This window comes from Hippocampus bargibanti, linkage group LG08 (assembly GCF_051943395.1).
Source record: "Hippocampus bargibanti isolate YZ-2025 linkage group LG08, ASM5194339v1, whole genome shotgun sequence".
Classification (NCBI taxonomy): domain Eukaryota; kingdom Metazoa; phylum Chordata; class Actinopteri; order Syngnathiformes; family Syngnathidae; genus Hippocampus; species Hippocampus bargibanti.
In genome coordinates this window covers 6493909-6510796 of record NC_142741.1, presented here as the reverse complement: position 1 = coordinate 6510796, position 16888 = coordinate 6493909, and the positions used below count along the sequence as shown (strand labels likewise).

The 16888-nt window shown below is 42.0% G+C and overlaps 2 protein-coding genes and 1 long non-coding RNA gene across 3 annotated transcripts in view; 1 reads left to right on the top strand and 2 right to left on the bottom strand.

Moving 5' to 3' along the window:
* Window positions 1-16888, top strand: part of akap19 (A-kinase anchoring protein 19) — a 176024-nt gene that overhangs the window by 56493 nt on the left and 102643 nt on the right. The gene's annotated exons all lie outside the window — the stretch shown is intronic.
* LOC148894449 (NXPE family member 3-like) lies at window positions 190-12482 on the bottom strand. Its single transcript, XM_089001899.1, has 6 exons — window positions 12232-12482; window positions 11238-11384; window positions 6204-6982; window positions 3999-4069; window positions 3711-3917; window positions 190-909 (listed from the first exon to the last, which is right to left on the bottom strand). Exons 2-6 carry the CDS (start codon window positions 11328-11330, stop codon window positions 347-349), a joined length of 1713 nt encoding a protein of 570 aa, XP_088858025.1. The 5' UTR covers window positions 11331-11384; window positions 12232-12482; the 3' UTR covers window positions 190-346.
* LOC148894448 (uncharacterized) lies at window positions 14707-16725 on the bottom strand. The gene is made up of 4 exons (XR_016115764.1): window positions 16603-16725; window positions 16496-16520; window positions 16244-16413; window positions 14707-14906 (listed from the first exon to the last, which is right to left on the bottom strand). It is a non-coding gene; the product is annotated as an uncharacterized LOC148894448 (long non-coding RNA).

Sequence of the window (16888 nt, the reverse complement as noted above, 5' to 3'; positions counted from 1 at the left end):
TCAGCGCTATATAAACCAATATGTATGTTTTGAATTGTATTTTGGACAGTCGCCCTCATTTCAAGCACATATAACTCCAGACCCATCTAATGTAGTAATTAACTCTTTTTTTCCGATGAAAGAAGAGTGTCTAAGGTTTCTAACAGTGTATTAAAGATGATGTCATCCTAAAACTCAATATTCTGTGGGTCCTGGAATTCAAGTGACAATGACAAAAACCCTGGCACTGCAGTGGACACATTTTTGCACGTCTGGAAGTGAATGAGGTAATAAGCCTCCTTTAATTACAACTTTCTCTGTTTTTTTCAGTGTGGTCCCTTTCACACTTTTAACCTGGTTCCAAAAATCACCCAATTTTCGTGGTCCCATCATGACAAACGTAGGAGAGCATCATGTCGACCATGTTCTTGACGATGGCCCTGGGAGGGTGTAGGTCGTGAGGTTCATGGTGCGCCACGACCATCTGCCAAGCATCCACCAGCATAACATCAAGACCCTTAAACATGGTGCGCAGTATGGTGTCGAGCTGCAGCGTAAACCAGTCACTGTTGTAGAAGCTGATGTCCCGTTCCAGCGCCTGAGGGTTGGCCGTGTGGACCAGCACCACCGTCCCCGGTGCCCTGTCTAGGAGTCGTACCACCGCCTTGCGGATATGCTGAAGGCGACGTATGTACACCTCCGCGGGGAAGGTGCCGAAGTGAGCCCAGATGCTGAGCGCCACCACCGTGTTGGGACCGCCGGACAGGCCGTCCAACTCGTTGGCGATGTAGCGCAACTCGCTGGTCTTGACGGCGAAGATGCGAATGGGTGGGCCGTGGAAGCGGTACTTCAGCAGAATTTTGTGGGTGTTGTCCACCGCCATTAAGGGCCCCACCTTTTTGTTATTCTGAAGGTCGAATTCCTTCATCTCTGCACATGAAACATTTGGTTAGTAGCAATTGGAGGCCATGTCGCTTTCGCAAGAGCATGGATGGTACGGAATGACTGCGGGATTGTCAGAAAAAGAAAATTACTGGGGATAAAAAAGCCAATGGTGTGTAATATTGTTTCCGGAACATTAAAGGACGATGACACCATTTTTTTGTTTCCTAACTGACACCAGAAAAACGTTTTATAGCATCTAAAATACCCAAAACACACAGGCTGATATTTTTAGTGAAATGAAAAACACCAATAAAAATGACTTAAAATGTGCTATTACTGCAAAAAAAATTGGGCATTTTCAGAAAGTCCCTCCCCCAGTTTGTGATATCACACCAAGACGTCTAGCATTGCTAGGGAATCAAAACAATTGCTTCAGATTGAGAAAATGCTTTCTTGTTACACATCCAGTTATGAATATGATTCAAATAGATCTGAAGAGGAAAGCATAAATGTTTGCAATTGATTAAAGAAGTTCTTCTGTGTCATTTTGAGGCATCAGGCATCATACTGATGTATGTCGGTTGTCCTTTAAAGTTTAAAGGACAACCGACGTCTCCGGACAAGTTGTGTCCATAATTCGTAAAATGGCTTCAAATGACTTCTACTGAGCGTATTTTACAAAGATGCCACCGCATATAGCTCAGTGGTGGGCCGTCAGAGCCAGCAAGGCCTTCTCTGCTGGCCTAACATAATCAGACATCATTATCATAATTATAATAAAATTAAATTTCATTAAAAAAGTATTTTTTCTAAATATATATATAATTATTCTACATACTGTTTTCTTGATGTTATATTATATCCATTTGGTTATGCTCCTTTCAGTGTTGTAGTTTTAGGTCAGAGTTTTCAATCCAATCAGAATTCAGACAGCTTGTGTCACCAGGCTGTATGAAATCTGACCGACGCCTTCAGAATCAACAGTGAGGGCGTCTGTGCGCTGTACAAGAACGGGCACATGTAGTTGATAGATAGTTGCGATAGCCAATCAGATCACGAGTTGGCACAGTAAGGCCAGCTAGAGGGCCTCGCGTTGAACATGACATGTACACGTCCTGTGATTGGATACTCACTTTACCTCAGCCCTCAGCGGAGGCAGCGCAATGCAAATCAACCAAGCTCCAACAGATCAGACCCGGAAAAGTTAGCAGAAAAACCAAGTGTATCTACTCGCTTTTTTAACCCAGAATGGCTGAAGGAGAGGACAGCTCGCTGTCGCATGTAGGTAAGCCTATTCTCAAGAACAAATGAAAAAGATTTGTTTACTTTTATTTTCAACAAATAGTTCGTTTTGTGAATGTCTTGTTGTTGTTCTTATATTAAACTGACGGTTTGTAATTTAGCGTAAAATCTTGTTAAAGATTGCATCTTCTTGGTGGACTTCATAAAACTTTGTGGACAAATGATTTTAAATTTCCATTCATTTTTAAGTGTTTGCAGTAGCCTGTGTTGTAGACGATTAAGGTGATGCCACACCCAGTACTGCGTGCGTGTGCTTTTGTAAATGATATCTCCAGCCGTTGTGTCATAAATTACGGCACAGGTGTCAAAGTCAAAGCCCGCGGGCCAAATCCGGCCCGCCACATCATTTTTTTCGGCCCGCGAAAGCAAATCAAACTTGTTAAATTCCATGATGATTGCTAAAATCTGAGCCAAAATTTCATATTTTTGGATGTCAACCACAATAAAAGTCATTATTCTTGACTTCAGATTTGAAAATGAATTATTCATTAATTTGCTGTGTGCTCTATGTGTAATATTTGAAGGGATTTAAACATTCTAATGGGTTCCCCAAATTCATAACGGCCCTCGAGAGGAAACCATAACTACAATGTGGCCCGCGGCAAAAAATGACTTTGACACCCCTGAATTACGGTATTACGAGGGATATTTGTTCAAGTCGGACTAAGCAGGACTTCACTGAAGGCCTAGGTGTGAAATGCACGGACCGCCACTGATATACAGTAAAGTCTCGTTATATCGATATCGGATATATCGATAGTCCCGGTTATATCGATACTATTTCTATGCACGCACGGAGAAAATTACATGCAAACAGGGTCGGATATATCGATAGTCCCGGTTATATCGATATTTTTTCGGACTCCCTTGAATATCGATATAATGAGACTTTACTGTAGCTATATTTTACGTTTCAAGACTCGCGCTGAATATTCAGGAAGTCTTGTTTTTGAGTTGGTAACGATACCTACCATGACGTCACGGTAGGTATTGTCACTGACCGAGAAAGCGACACACAATGCATTTTGGGTACTTTGTTTGGTCTGAAAACTTCGTGTTGATCCGTGTTGATGGCGAAATTAGAAGAACGCATAAATCACGCGATGGTGAATCGTTGTGTGTAATACCAAGACGACTATTTGATACAAGTTGACACAAATTCCCAGTCGACAAAACAGCCCATTTCCAACGGAGCTTGGGCACCATCTTGTGGATTTTCTGGGACGCTACATTGGAGTCCTGACGGCTCGAATTCACACGGAAGGACTTCTTTAATCGATTGCAAACATTTATGCTTTCCTCTTCAGAACTATTTGAATCATATTCATAACTGGATGAGTAACAAGAAAGCATCTTCTCCGAATCTGAACCCATTGTTTTGATTCTAGAGCTAGGCAATGTATCTCGTTCGTAAATTGGGGAGCGTCTGTACAAAACCCATACTTCTTAAAAGTGACACGAGTATCAATACTGTAGCATTTGAATCCTTTTTCCTCCACCACCTGAAACAAACGGCCACAACGCAATGAGACAGAAGCACTCACCTGGAAGAACAGAGAGGAGGTACTCGTACCACTGGCGCATGGTGGAGTCGCCGTACATGTAGACCATCTTGCTGGTCAAACACTGAGTGATGGCGGACGCTCCGTCAAATTGGCGCATGGGGACGCCACCCAATGACTTCCACGAGTCCTGGTAGTAGTACCCAGACGTTGCCAGCTTCACAGGATCCGTTTTTTGACTGGCATTTTCTTCAATGACAGCAGATACAATGATGTGACTAAATAGCCATTTCAGAAAAAGTGAAATATTGGTCTAAAGCGCCGCAGTACCTTTCCTGGGAGGCAGTACAGTGATGGTGTCTGTTGTGGAAGCGTGGATGGGAACTTTAACGTTCACCTTACTGATGTAAAAAAAACAATTGGAAAGGTGATATGGAATAGACAGAATAGAAGTTATCATATTTAAGAAATGTCATGCTGTTGTATGCTTCTTTGGCCGAACACTAGGCCCACAATGGAAGCACAGAAAATCTGTGGTTAATCTGAGGTGAACAGACACAGCCTGTTAAACTGTCATCGTCAAGTAGGCGATCTAGCCTTGGGCAGAATTTAGGACTTGGTAAACTTCTTCACAGGAAGAGCTCATTAGCCAGGTTACAAATCTATCAGGGGTGTGGAGTGGGACATCCAGGGGTGTGGTATTCAAATCAAGAAGACTGTGTTTTACTAATGTATCACTTAAACGAGACAAGTTGTGTCCATAATTTGTAAGATCACAAATGACTTCTACTGAGCGTATTTTACAAAGATTCCACGGCATATAGCAACATATTACATTTTAAGACTCGCGCTGAATATTCAGGAAGTCTTGTTTTCGAGTTGATGACGATGCCTGACGTGACGTCACATCTGACACGCCCCTGACCGAGAAAGCGACACACAATGCATTTTGCGGTACTTTGTTTGGTCTGAAAACTTTGCGTAGATGACGAAATTAGAAGGAAAACACAAATAACGCAATAGTGAATCATTGTGTGTTGCACCAAGACTACTATTTGATCCTAGTTGACACAAATTCCCAGCAGGCAAATCAGCCCATTTCCAACGGAGCTTGGGCGCCATCTTATGCCTTTTCTGGGACGCTACATTGGAGTCCTGACGGCTTGAATTGATACGGAAGGACTTCTTTAATCGATTGCAAACATGTATGCTTTCCTCTTCAGAACTATTTGAATCATATTCATTACTGGATGAGTAACAAGAAAGCATCTTCTCCGAATCTGAAGCCATTGTTTTGATTCTAGAGCAGGGGTCGGGAACCTTTTTGACTAAGAGAGCCATAAAAGTAAAATATTTAGAAATGTTTTTCAGCGAGAGCCACACGCACGCGCGCGCGCACATACAAATGCTCGCGTGCGCGCGCGCAGACACACAGGAAGCGCGGACACTTTTCAACAAAATATCAGAACGTATTATTTAAAATAACTTTGTGATAGTACTCACCGTTAACATGAATGGTTTTCCGTTACTCGTGATTGGTAAAAATCCAGGCAAACGATTGGAATGAAATTCAATTTGCCGGTCCAGAGGCGAAGTTACTGCTAGCTAGCCTTCACACGGCTCATAAGCTTCCACACTTGCTATCTGCAATCTACTTCTCGCAGAAGTATGTCGATGCTAACGTTAACATGGGGCTTGTTAAAATGTCACTGACATGCGACTGTTTCATTGATGGTATTGTTACTTTGCAAATTAGAATCAGAACATTTTCTCTCCTCTAATGCTCTGGTGCATTCACGCTGAAGTGCACAAGTTGGGCTCATTTAAAGGGGCGTTTACCTGTTTCAACATGACGGCCACTATCATCCAATCAAAATGGCGCTTTCTGCCATTCTAGGTCAGTGTCATCCAATCAAAATGGCGCTTTCGGCCATTCTAGGTCAGTGTCATCCAATCAAAATGGCGCTTTCCGCCAACTGCAGCCCCGACGGGAAATGAACGGCGAAAAAAACCACAATATGTATTTTGTTTTATCGGCGAGCCATATGCAATCATCAAAAGAGCCATATATGGCTCGGGAGTCATAGGTTCCCGACCCCTGTTCTAGAGCAAGGCAAAGACGTCCTGGTGTGACGTCACGAACAAGGGGCGGGCTTTCTGAAACTCGCAATTTCCGGGATCAATTTGAAGTATAGTTTTGGTACACTTTTAACTCATTTTTATTGGTGTTTGTTTTGGGTATTTTAGATGAAACGTTTTTCTGATGTCAGTTCGGAAACGAAAAATGGTGTCGGTTGTCCTTTAAATTTGCATATACTCTCAATAAATAGCTTGGCAGAGGGCTGCGGAAGTTGGGCATCGGTCATGAATGACTCCGTTCCCTGCCGGCAGTAAAAGACAATCAATCTTCCTGTGTTCGAGCCTTTGTTCACAGTGTCCGAACTAACATCTGTGACAAAAGGTCAAGTGGGGCTCAACTCCTTTGAAATACCTTTAGGGCAGCTTTTGTTGATCATTTCAGTTTACAGTACAAACCTTTGGAAGAGCAAAGCTTCTTTGTTGGTGATGAGGTTTTTCTGGTAGCCTCCCATGGCATGGGTGATTCTAGCATCGCAGCTGAGCGTTTTAGGCTTGTAACAATACCACGGTTCGCCAGTGTGAAGGTCCGTGTAGTTGCAAAGCTGCCCCTGGTCCTGCGGCGGGCACACGTTGCAAACTGTGGTCTCGGAAAGAAGGCCGCGGCGAAAGAGGCTGACGAAAAACACCCGATCGGGCCTTTCCTCCCTCAGCCTCAACAGCACGGCGACGGCCTCGCTCGAGTGCACCATTGTGACCTCAACCTGAGCCGTCCCCTCCCACAGTAGCGGGAATCGAACGGCATAAAGGCCGTTCTTCAGGTCCACCACCTGGCCGGCAACCCCCGCCTTGTATTTTGGCGAGTGCAACCGAGCCAGCAGAAAATCGCCGCCGTAGCGTTTGGGTCGACCCTCGAAGTCACGCAGGTGGATGAGCACTTCCAGCTGGTCGCCCACATACCAACGCTGGTCGTTTTTGGCGGGGACGATTGTAAAAAAGCTGTGGGCCGGGTCACTTGTCTGGCTGAGGGTGGGTAGTGCGGAACCAGAGGGCAGTTGGGGCCAGGCAATGAGATCCAACAGGTCCTGCTTCTCCAACTCTTCTGAGGGTGATGGTGGCCGGACCAGATGTGAACAGAAGCTGTGGTTGTGGTGAAATGTTAGCGAGCTTGTCCCGCTGATTGACTGATCGGTGCTCTGGGACTTGTACACCACCGACATTGTTTGATTCTTCCATTTCTGAAGAGATGACATTTTTAACAATACAGTAAAGTCTCGTTATATCGATATTCAAGGGAGTCCGAAAAAATATCGATATAACCGGGACTATCGATATATCCGACCCTGTTTGCATGTAATTTTCTCCGTGCCTGCATAGAAACAGTATCGATATAACCGGGACTATCGATATATCCGATATCGATATAACGAGACTTTACTGTAGTTTGAATCACTGAGAGGATTTGCAAAAAAAGGTACCAGGGTACACAAGCATGCAGTGAGAGACCATTTGGGTGTGTCGTGGGAAATTGGGGATGCATTGGATTCACGGTCCTTTTTTTTTTTCCGGGAGACAGTCTCTTAAAGGACAACCGACGCCTCCGGACAAGTTGTGTCCATAATTTGTAAAATCACTTCAAATGACTTCCAATGATCGTATTTTACAAAGATTCCACCGCATATACCAATATTTGACGTTTTAAGACTTGCGCTGAATATTCAGGAAGTCTTGTTTTCGAGTTGATGACGATGTCCTACGTGACGTCTGGAACGCCCCTGACCGAGAAAGCGACACACAATGCATGTTGGGTACTTTGTTTGGTCTGAAAACTTCGTGTTGATCTGTGTTGATGGCGAAATTAGAAGGAAAACACATAAATAACGCGATGGTAAATCGTTGTGTGTTGCACCAAGACTACTATTTGATACGAGCTAACAGAAATTCCCAGCAGACAAATCAGCCCATTTCCAACAGAGCTTGGGCGCCATCTTGTCCATTTCCTGGGACGCTACATTGGAGTCCAGATGCCTCAAAATGACACGGAAGGACTTCTTTAATCGATTGCAAACATTTATGCTTTCCTCTTCAGAACTATTTGAATCATATTCATAACTGGATGAGTAACAAGAAAGCATCTTCTCCGAATCTGAAGCCATTGTTTTGATTCTAGTGCAAGGCGAAGACGTCCTGGTGTGACGTCACGAACAAGGGGGCGAGACCTTCTGAAACTCGCAATTTCCGGGGTCATTTTGAATTACTTTTGGGACACTTTAACTCATTTTTATTTGAGTTTTTCATTTTACTAAAAATATCAGCCTGCGTGTTTTGGGTATTTTAGATGCTCTAAAACGTTTTCTGATGTCAGTTTGGAAACAAAAAAGTGATGTTGGTTGTCCTTTAATGTGCGTAGCTAAACTCCTCCAATGAAAAAATGGCTTATAACAATCCTTAAAGGACAACTGACACCATTTTTTTGATATTTTTATTCAAATGCAAAACACCACTAAAAATGACTTAGTGTCCAAAATCTGCAAAAAATTGAGCTGCGAATTGGGCATTTTCAGAAAGTCCTGCCCCCAGTTCGTGACCTCACGCCAAGACGTCTTGCGTTGCTCTAGAATCTAAACCAGGGGTGCACATTACGTTGATCGCGATCTACCGGTCGATCGCGGAGGTAGTACTGGTCGATCGCAGCGTGACAGTAAAAAAAAAAACATTTGTCAGCCTATCAAACGTCCCGTCACTTGATTGACATACAGGGCAACCAATCAGATGACAACTGAATTTTTACCTTGAGGTCGCCATGCATGCGTAAACAACGGCGCTAAACGCAGCAAAATTTACAAGCTAGTCAGCGAATTCCCTAAGATTTTAAGCCCTTGCTAAAACATATAGTGATAAAAATGAGTGAGAAACCTGGATCAAGTAAGGGGGCAAAACATATTACTTTCATACGGAATGGGAAAATGTGGAGCGGCATTTTCGGACTGTTCATGGAAAATACGACATTGACTTCCCGCCGAAAAGCCAGCTGAGAAAGAGAACGGTGGACGAACTAAAATCCCAGTTGTCCGGACAGCAGTCATTTTTCACTCAACATACTTCAAAAGCGAAAGCCGCCACCAAAGCATCGTTCCGGGTGAGTCACGCCATCGTTAAAAAACGATAAGTCCTTCCAAGACGTAGAGATGGTAAAAGAAGCATTCGTTGAAGCAGCTGACTCCTTGTTCAGAGACTTTAAAAATAAGGCAGAGATATTATCTTCAATCAAAGCACTGCAGCGGTCAAGACATACAGTTACACGGCGCTGTGAAGCCATGGCTGAGGATTTAACCCAGCAAATGTGGAAAGACATCGGAGATTGTGAGTGTTCTCACTGCTGAAGTGCAGGGCTCATGGACAGTTCTGGAACTTACTCACACAGGAAAAGTACCCCAACATGAGGAAATGTGCTACCTCCTTGACTGCATTATTCGGCTCCACTTATTTATGTGAGTCAGCCTTTTCCTACATGAAGATCATTAAGTCCAAATACCGTTCCACCATGAATGATGAACATTTATTTGGAAATGTGCTTGAGGCTGGCTGTCAGCAGCTACTGTCCGGGCTATGCAGCCCTGGCTGATTCAATTCAGTGCAAGTCATCAAAGTAAACTCAGGTAATTACAAAAAATGTTAATCGTTATTTATTATGTTATGTATATGTAGTTATCATGTGTGTTGTACAATATTGGCTCATTCAGTTATGCAAGGTACATCAACATACAAAGAATCCTTAAAACATTTGAAAATAATTATGTTTTGCATTTTTTGTCGTGGGTAGATCATTTTGACTTAATTGGTTTTATAAGTAACTCGTATGCTAAAAAAGTGTGAGCACCTCTGATCTAAACAATGGCTTCAGATTCGGAGAATATGCTTTCTTGTGACACATCCAGTTATGAATATGATTCAAATAGTTCTGAAGAGGAAAGCATACATGTTTGCAATTGATTAAAGAAGGTTTTCTGGGTCGTTTTGATGGCTCAAGACTGACGTGTAGTGTCACAGAAAATGCAGAAGATGGTGGCAGAGCTCCGTGTAAGGAATTAGTCAGCCGGTTTCCACAGGCTGATTAATTCCTTACATGGAGCTTTGTCACCCTCTTATGCCTCTTGTTGGTGCAACACGAAGTTTTCAGACCAAACAAGTAGAGCAAAATGCATTGACGTGATGGAAGGACTGCTACAATGTGTCCTTTTTTCGGTCAGGGGTGTTCCTTCAGTGACGTCGGGTGAGGACTCGTCACCAACTCAAAAACAAGACTTCCGGAATATTCAGCGCGAGTCTTAAAACGTAAAATATAGCTATATGCGGTGGAATCTTTGTAAAATACGTTCAGTATGTCATGATCTGGTTGACGACCAACGGGGGGCGCTGTCGCCCCCGCCTACACCTCACAGGTGCTGGTCGTCCCGATCAGATTGGCGACGTCAGCCCTGCCTGCAGCCTCGCAGGTGCTGGTCATTATAATCAATGGCACTTAAAAGGACACCGGGCACGATCATCCGGTGCCGATTCATTGTTTGTTTGCTGCTTGGTTGCAGCATGCATTGTGTACGTGTTTGTTTAACCTTGGCGGACTTTTACACTTGGTTTTCTGTTGCTACTTTGTATTTTTTCCATTCAGATCATTTTGATGTTTTACATTTTGTTCCTGCTGACTTTATTTTAATACAATTTGTCAAACAACTTCCTGCTCCCTCCTGCCTGCTTTTTGGGATCCGAACCCGCCATCACCACCTCGCAAACCGTGACACAGTAGAAGTCATTTGAAGCCATTTTACAAATTATGGACACAACTTGTCCGGAGACGTCGGTTGTCCTTTAAGACAGGAGATGAAAAAGAACACAAAGAATCTCCTGATGTCAATTTTTTTTAGTCAGCGAAAATAAAAAGTACTATAAATAATAATGTTGAGCAATAAGTTTTTTTGTTTGGTTGTTTTTTTTGCTGTAATGCATTATTTATAAAATCACATGAATGGAATCTGAGAGCCCCACCCCCTTTGAAATTGCTGCTGTGGACTGCAAATTTCCCTTTTGTGGGACGAATAAAGGTTTTCCCATTCTGATTCTGAGATGCAACTCCATAATATATTTTAACGTTGTCGTTGATGTTCTCGGTTTTGCACATTTCCAGTATGTAGTTGCCATTTTTATTTTACTAAGCCTCGAATATCTGGTTTTTCTATCCTTTCACACCCCCCCCCCCACCTTTTCTGATTCTGATTCTTACTGGATGGTATTGCTTCTTCAGACCTATGAATCGTTTGAAATCATTCATTAACCTTTCAATCATTCGGCTTGCGTTATTCCGCTTGCTAAGACTTTTTAAGGCCTGGCTTCCTTCACCGTTGCCAGCTGGCATTTCTAATCAATATGTTTGAGAACGGGTACACTGTTTAGGTGTACCCATGTATAGCGTGCAAGAAAAGTTTTAACTTCTCTCACCTTGACAGTTTTGATGTTTTTCAGCCAGTAGATGAGACCAAACAGAGTGATAATGATGAAGCCATGTTTTAAAACTTTTCTGGACAACTGCATGACTGCTCCGCTAGGGCTAATCCACTGTATCTGGAGATGATGTAATCCCACCACCTTGAACACACGTGGGAGAGAAAACAAAACAAAAATCTAATGTTGTACCTCTAAAATGAATTTGTTCCACATATCCATCCATAACTCTCCAGTAAACAAGAAATAACCTCATGACTAAGGGGCATACAACATATACCAAAGTATGTATGAAACAATATGCTACTTACTCAGTAAATGAGCCAGAACCAATTATGAAGATTCAGCATTTCTCCAGATGAGAAATGAGATGTATTTTTTTATGATTGAGTAGAGATCAACTAGCCATCAATGAGCTGTAAACATAGACTTTGAAGTCCTGTTTGTGATGTAATATAGGGAAAGAGATGCCCATTTCACGGTAAGAAGCATTGTCATCAAATGGTGAGTATAGTTTTGCTTATTTGATTGTTGCTGTGCCGATGACCATTTTGTGTTTGGGAGCCTTTTACTGAGCGAGTTCTGGAGCCACAAGGGGACATAAGTCTTCTTGTGCCGGTCTTGGCGCCGTCTTGAAGTTAAAAGAACAAAAAAAAAAAAAAAAACAACAACAACTAAATAACAAATATGACAACTTAAAGACTATATGACAACACAAAGACACAGAGAGTCATTCATTCTTAAGCACTTTCTGTACCCACTTTGTTACATGAAGCAGTTCTAGATTAAAGATAATTTTGATTCAATTTCTCTGTAGCATAAACCACAGCAGTAAATAAATATATTCGTCTTCTGACGGCATTGAAAACAGATACATAAACTCTTATTTTGGAAAACGTTATAAAAATAAAGAGGAAACATCGCAGTGATAGTAATCAAGTGCACACACCCCAAAAAAAGAAAACAGAACTGATGGAACATGTTAACTTACCCAAACTTGTGGTGAAAGAGTTTGATGTTTCTCTTTATTTTGTAAGTAGGTTCGTTGTCAGATCTCCCTGGCAGGTGATCGTGGCGTGGAGTCGAGCAAGTCGTGCTGTGAAACTCCGTCCGACGCTGAGCGGGTCTTTGCGAGCTGCGTGTTTCTCTGGGTCTGAGTCCGAGATGAGTCTGATTCTCTCTGTCCCGCAACGGCTACTTTTATATCATTTTCAAGCGTGGGACATGCGTCAGGCTGAGACGCACATCAAAGAGATCAAGGGCTTGAATGACATTGAAGCCGAGGTGTACACCGGTGACGCTCCCCGCGGGTGGAGGAGATAACGAATCGCTCCGCTACAAAATACAACCTCCCGGTTATTGACAAATCTTACAAATGCATTTCCAAATCCAAATTGCAATTAACAATCATCCATTCCATTAATGAAATTACGGCCGATCTGTAACGATGGACCAAAGCATTTTGGCCCCACACCTTCTTTATCTCTTCTCCCTGTAGCATCACTCTTGTACTTGGATCCCTCTCATTCACACACATGTATTCCGTCTTGCTGTGACTGATCTTCATTCCTCTCCTTTCCAGGGCATATCTCCACATCTCTAGTTTCTCCGCCACCTGTTCCCTGCTCTCGCTACAGATCACAATGTCATCTGCAAACATCATGGTCCAAGGAGATTCTTGTCTAACATCGTCTGTCAGCCTGTCCATCCCCATAGCAAACAAGAAGGGGCTCAGAGCTGACTCATGGTGGAGTCCCACCTCCACCTTGAATTCCTCAGTCATACCGACAGCACACCTCACAACTGTCTTACAGTCATGATACATGTCTTGCACCGCTCTGACCTACTTTTCTGTCAATCCAGACTTCCTCATGCAATACCACAGCTCTTCTCTGGGCACCTTGTCGTATTCTTTCTCCAGATCTACAAAGACACCCATTTTTAACGAGTACTACATGCATATTCAAATTTGGCTCAAACAAAGAAATCAATAGTTGATTGGATTGGATTGTCTGTCAATTGATTGTCTGAAATTCTGATGCGGCCCAGCCTCACCCAGACTCTGCCTCCAGCGACCCCCGGGTAAATTGAGTTTGAGACCCCTGCTCTAGAATCAAAACAATGGCTTGAGATTCGGAGAAGATGCTTTCTTGTTACTCATCCAGTTATGAATATGATTCAAATAGTTCTGAAGAGGAAAGCATAAATGTTTGCAATCGATTAAAGAAGTCCTCCCATATCAATTTGAGCCGTCAGGACTCCAATGTAGCGTCCCAGAAAATGCACAAGATGGCGCCCAAGCTCTGTTGAAGTCAAAACAACAGCAAAACAAAATATCAAATAATTAGATTAGATTGGTTTTTATTAGTCTCGCACTGGAGAAATTGACGTTTCAAGGCAGCAACGGGATGAATGGAAGAGAAAAGGGAAGAAAGAAGTAGAAAAACAAAATTTAGGAGCTGACCTATCTACCTAACTAGCTATCTTCCTATCTACCTAACTGGCTATCTACCTACCTACCTACCTAACTAGCTATCTACCCACCTACCTAACTGGCTATCTACCCATCTACCTAACTGTCTATCTACCTATCTACCTATCTACCTAACTGGCTATCTACCTACCTACCTACCTACCTACCCAACTAGCTATCTACCTACCTAACTAGCTACCCATCTACCTAACTGGCTATCTACCTATTTACCTAACTGGCTATCTACCTAACTGGCTATCTACCTACCTACCTACCTTACTAGCTATCTACCTATCTATCTATCTATCTATCTATCTATCTATCTATCTATCTATCTATCTATCTATCTATCTATCTATCTATCTATCTATCTAACAGACAGACAGACAGACAGACAGACAGACAGACAATCTATCTATCTATCTACTTACCTATCTATCTATCTATCTATCTATCTATCTATCTATCTATCTATCTATCTATCTATCTATCTATCTATCTATCTATCTATCTATCTATCTATCTATCTATCTCCATCCACCAATCAATCAATCTATCTATCTATCTATCTATCTATCTATCTATCTATCTATCTATCTATCTATCTATCTATCTATCTATCTATCTATCTATCTATCTATCTATCTATCTATCTATCTCTATCCAACCACCAATCTATCTATCTATCTATCTACCTACCTATCTCTATCTATCCATCCACCAACCTAGCTATCTACCTACCTACCTATCTACCTAACTAGCTAGCTACCTCTCTGAATGGATAACTGACTGAGAAGCTTTTTTAGAATTTAATAAATAAATTAATAACAATACTCTAGCTCGTTATTATTTTTTTTTCTTTCAAAACACATCAACTAACATGTACATGAGCAGCCGACTGTGTTTCAATGGACGCCTTCTCACCACATAATTCGTCCCGGAGGCAAAATGTATCATGGCCATTGAATAATGCAGTCCTTCCAAATCCGTTGGTTTCATTTTTCAATCAATTTTATTGCACCATCGCAAAATATGCGCACTTGCACATCCTGTGCAATTATCTTCATCCAAAGAAGTCGTACAAAGCGGATGCTTGATGGCCTTCCAGGTCTGGTTGTCGTCGTCTTTTAGTCGGAGTCGCTGCTGCTACTGCTGCTGCTGCTGCTACTGCTCGTACAGGAGCTGCTGGACGACTGCAAACAACAGAAGAGAAACGGGTCATTTTTTAGACCGGTAGAAATGAAAATGTGTTATTTATAAATGCACAAGTGTGGTGGAAATGAACCTCATGTTATGTGGTTGGTCAGATTGACCCATTTCATCTGCATTGATAATGTCCAAAGCGGACAAAGCATAAAAATGTGATTTTTGTTGTACATTTTTTTTGTCGTCATGTATTTTTAGCTGTTTTTCATAATTTGTGTACCTTTTTTTCATCGTTTTCTTCCATTCGATCAATTTTATCAATATACAGTGATATCTTGGCTTACAAACTTAATTGGTTCCCAGACAGTGTGTGTAAGGCTAAAAGTGTCTATCCCAAAAATTAATGTCCCATAGGAAACCATTAAAATGATAATAATCCGTTCCCATAAAACATAATTTTCTACTTTCTAATTTTCTAAGACTTAAAAATAAACAAAATATACCTTTTTATGTATAATAAATGTGCTATGGTATTATAATTAAAGAAATAAACTGTACTGTACAATAAAGTCGTTTTATTTACCTTTGTGATGGTCATTGATGGCTTGATGGAATGGAGTGGCCGGTTTCATCAGCGTTAAACACTTGATGATGAGGAACGTAGCCTTCTTTCACCAACTTGAGGAATGATCCCTTGTAAGTGCTTTCTCTGCGATAATTTTACCTTGTTCCTCATCAATTGTGTTCTGTTTAGCTGGGTTGATAGCTTTTTTCATTTTGCATTTTGATAGCTTATTGAGAATTTTAACCTTGCAGTCTACACTCTGCCTTTGAACTATCAAAGTTGAAACGAGTCCAAATTTCACTGTTTGCTATCAATTTCCTCACTCTCTCTGTCATCTGGTTCTCTCTTTAATGTTTAAACCACCTCCCTTCACTGCCGCATTCTTGACCAATCACGCGGCTTTAACTGAAGATTGGGGGCGGGGAATAGAGGACAAAAAACAGTCGGCTGCAATTTTCTTGTAAGGAGAACAGGCTCGTTCGCGAACGTCACATCACTCATTGTGGCGCTCCGTGTGAATCCCGAAAAATAGTTCGGATGCTAAGGTACAATTTTCATAAATGTAACGTTCGTAAACCGAAAAGTTTGTAAGCCAAGAGGTTTGTAAACCGAGGTATCACTGTCGATTGATTTGTGGTATACTAACATTAGAAAAAAAAAACATGACTATTCTTGTTTCAGCCTTTTATAATATTGAAATCAAAATAAGCTTTTCTGGTACTTTTAGATAAACAAAGCCATCCCGGGTCAAAGTGACCCGGGTCCATCACTACAGCTCCAAATAAACAAAGAAAAATGGAGAAGTAAATAAAATCTCACCCCACGAGAATCTTTTCCTTTTTTGTGACACTTGCGATGCTTGTGCCCTAACTTGTGCCGCCGCCGACGACATTTTTTACATTCCGGTCCATGTCCGCATCCATGTCCGTGCCCGTGACCGTGGCCGTGCTTGCGCCCGTGTTTGCCGCCACCGCGCCCGCAGTGTCCTCCTGTAAAAAAAAGAAGAAAACAATTTCTGTTGGGGGAAAATAAAAAGATCTACGGAAAGAGAAATCATGACAAATTACTCACCGCGCTTGTTGTGGTGCATCGTCACCTGAAATATATATATTTTTAAATGCAATGGTAAATGCGTCAATGTCTAAAAAGTGTTCAGAAAAACAAATCCAGGGACTTACCTTCCGCGCACTGCCAAGTTTGGGAGGAATCTGCTTGCAGTGGATCCTGGCAGAGTCTATTTACCTGGCGCCACGCCTAAAGCATCTCCACGTCCGTCAGTGTTGGATAGGAATTTAATCTGTAATCTGCATTTTTTTAAATGAGGGCAAAAAGGGTTTGCTTGATTTTCAAGATGAGGAATTGGAATTATTCGGACAATGTGCATACAGCCCCGTTTGCATCGCCGCTTATCAGGAATGATGAACAATAATAGTAACACAAAGGAGAAGGAGTACAATTTGGAGT

What these genes read in the sequence shown, in the direction of transcription:
- LOC148894449 (XM_089001899.1), bottom strand. Translation starts at nt 11,330, where the DNA reads ATGCAGTTGTCCAGAAAAGTTTTAAAACATGGCTTCATCATTATCACT. An exon ending in AAAACATCAAAACTGTCAAG is followed by an intron (nt 6,983 to 11,237) that starts GTGAGAGAAGTT and finishes TCATCTCTTCAG; the next exon opens with AAATGGAAGAATCAAACAAT. An exon ending in GAAGCTTTGCTCTTCCAAAG is followed by an intron (nt 4,070 to 6,203) that starts GTTTGTACTGTA and finishes TTTTTACATCAG; the next exon opens with TAAGGTGAACGTTAAAGTTC.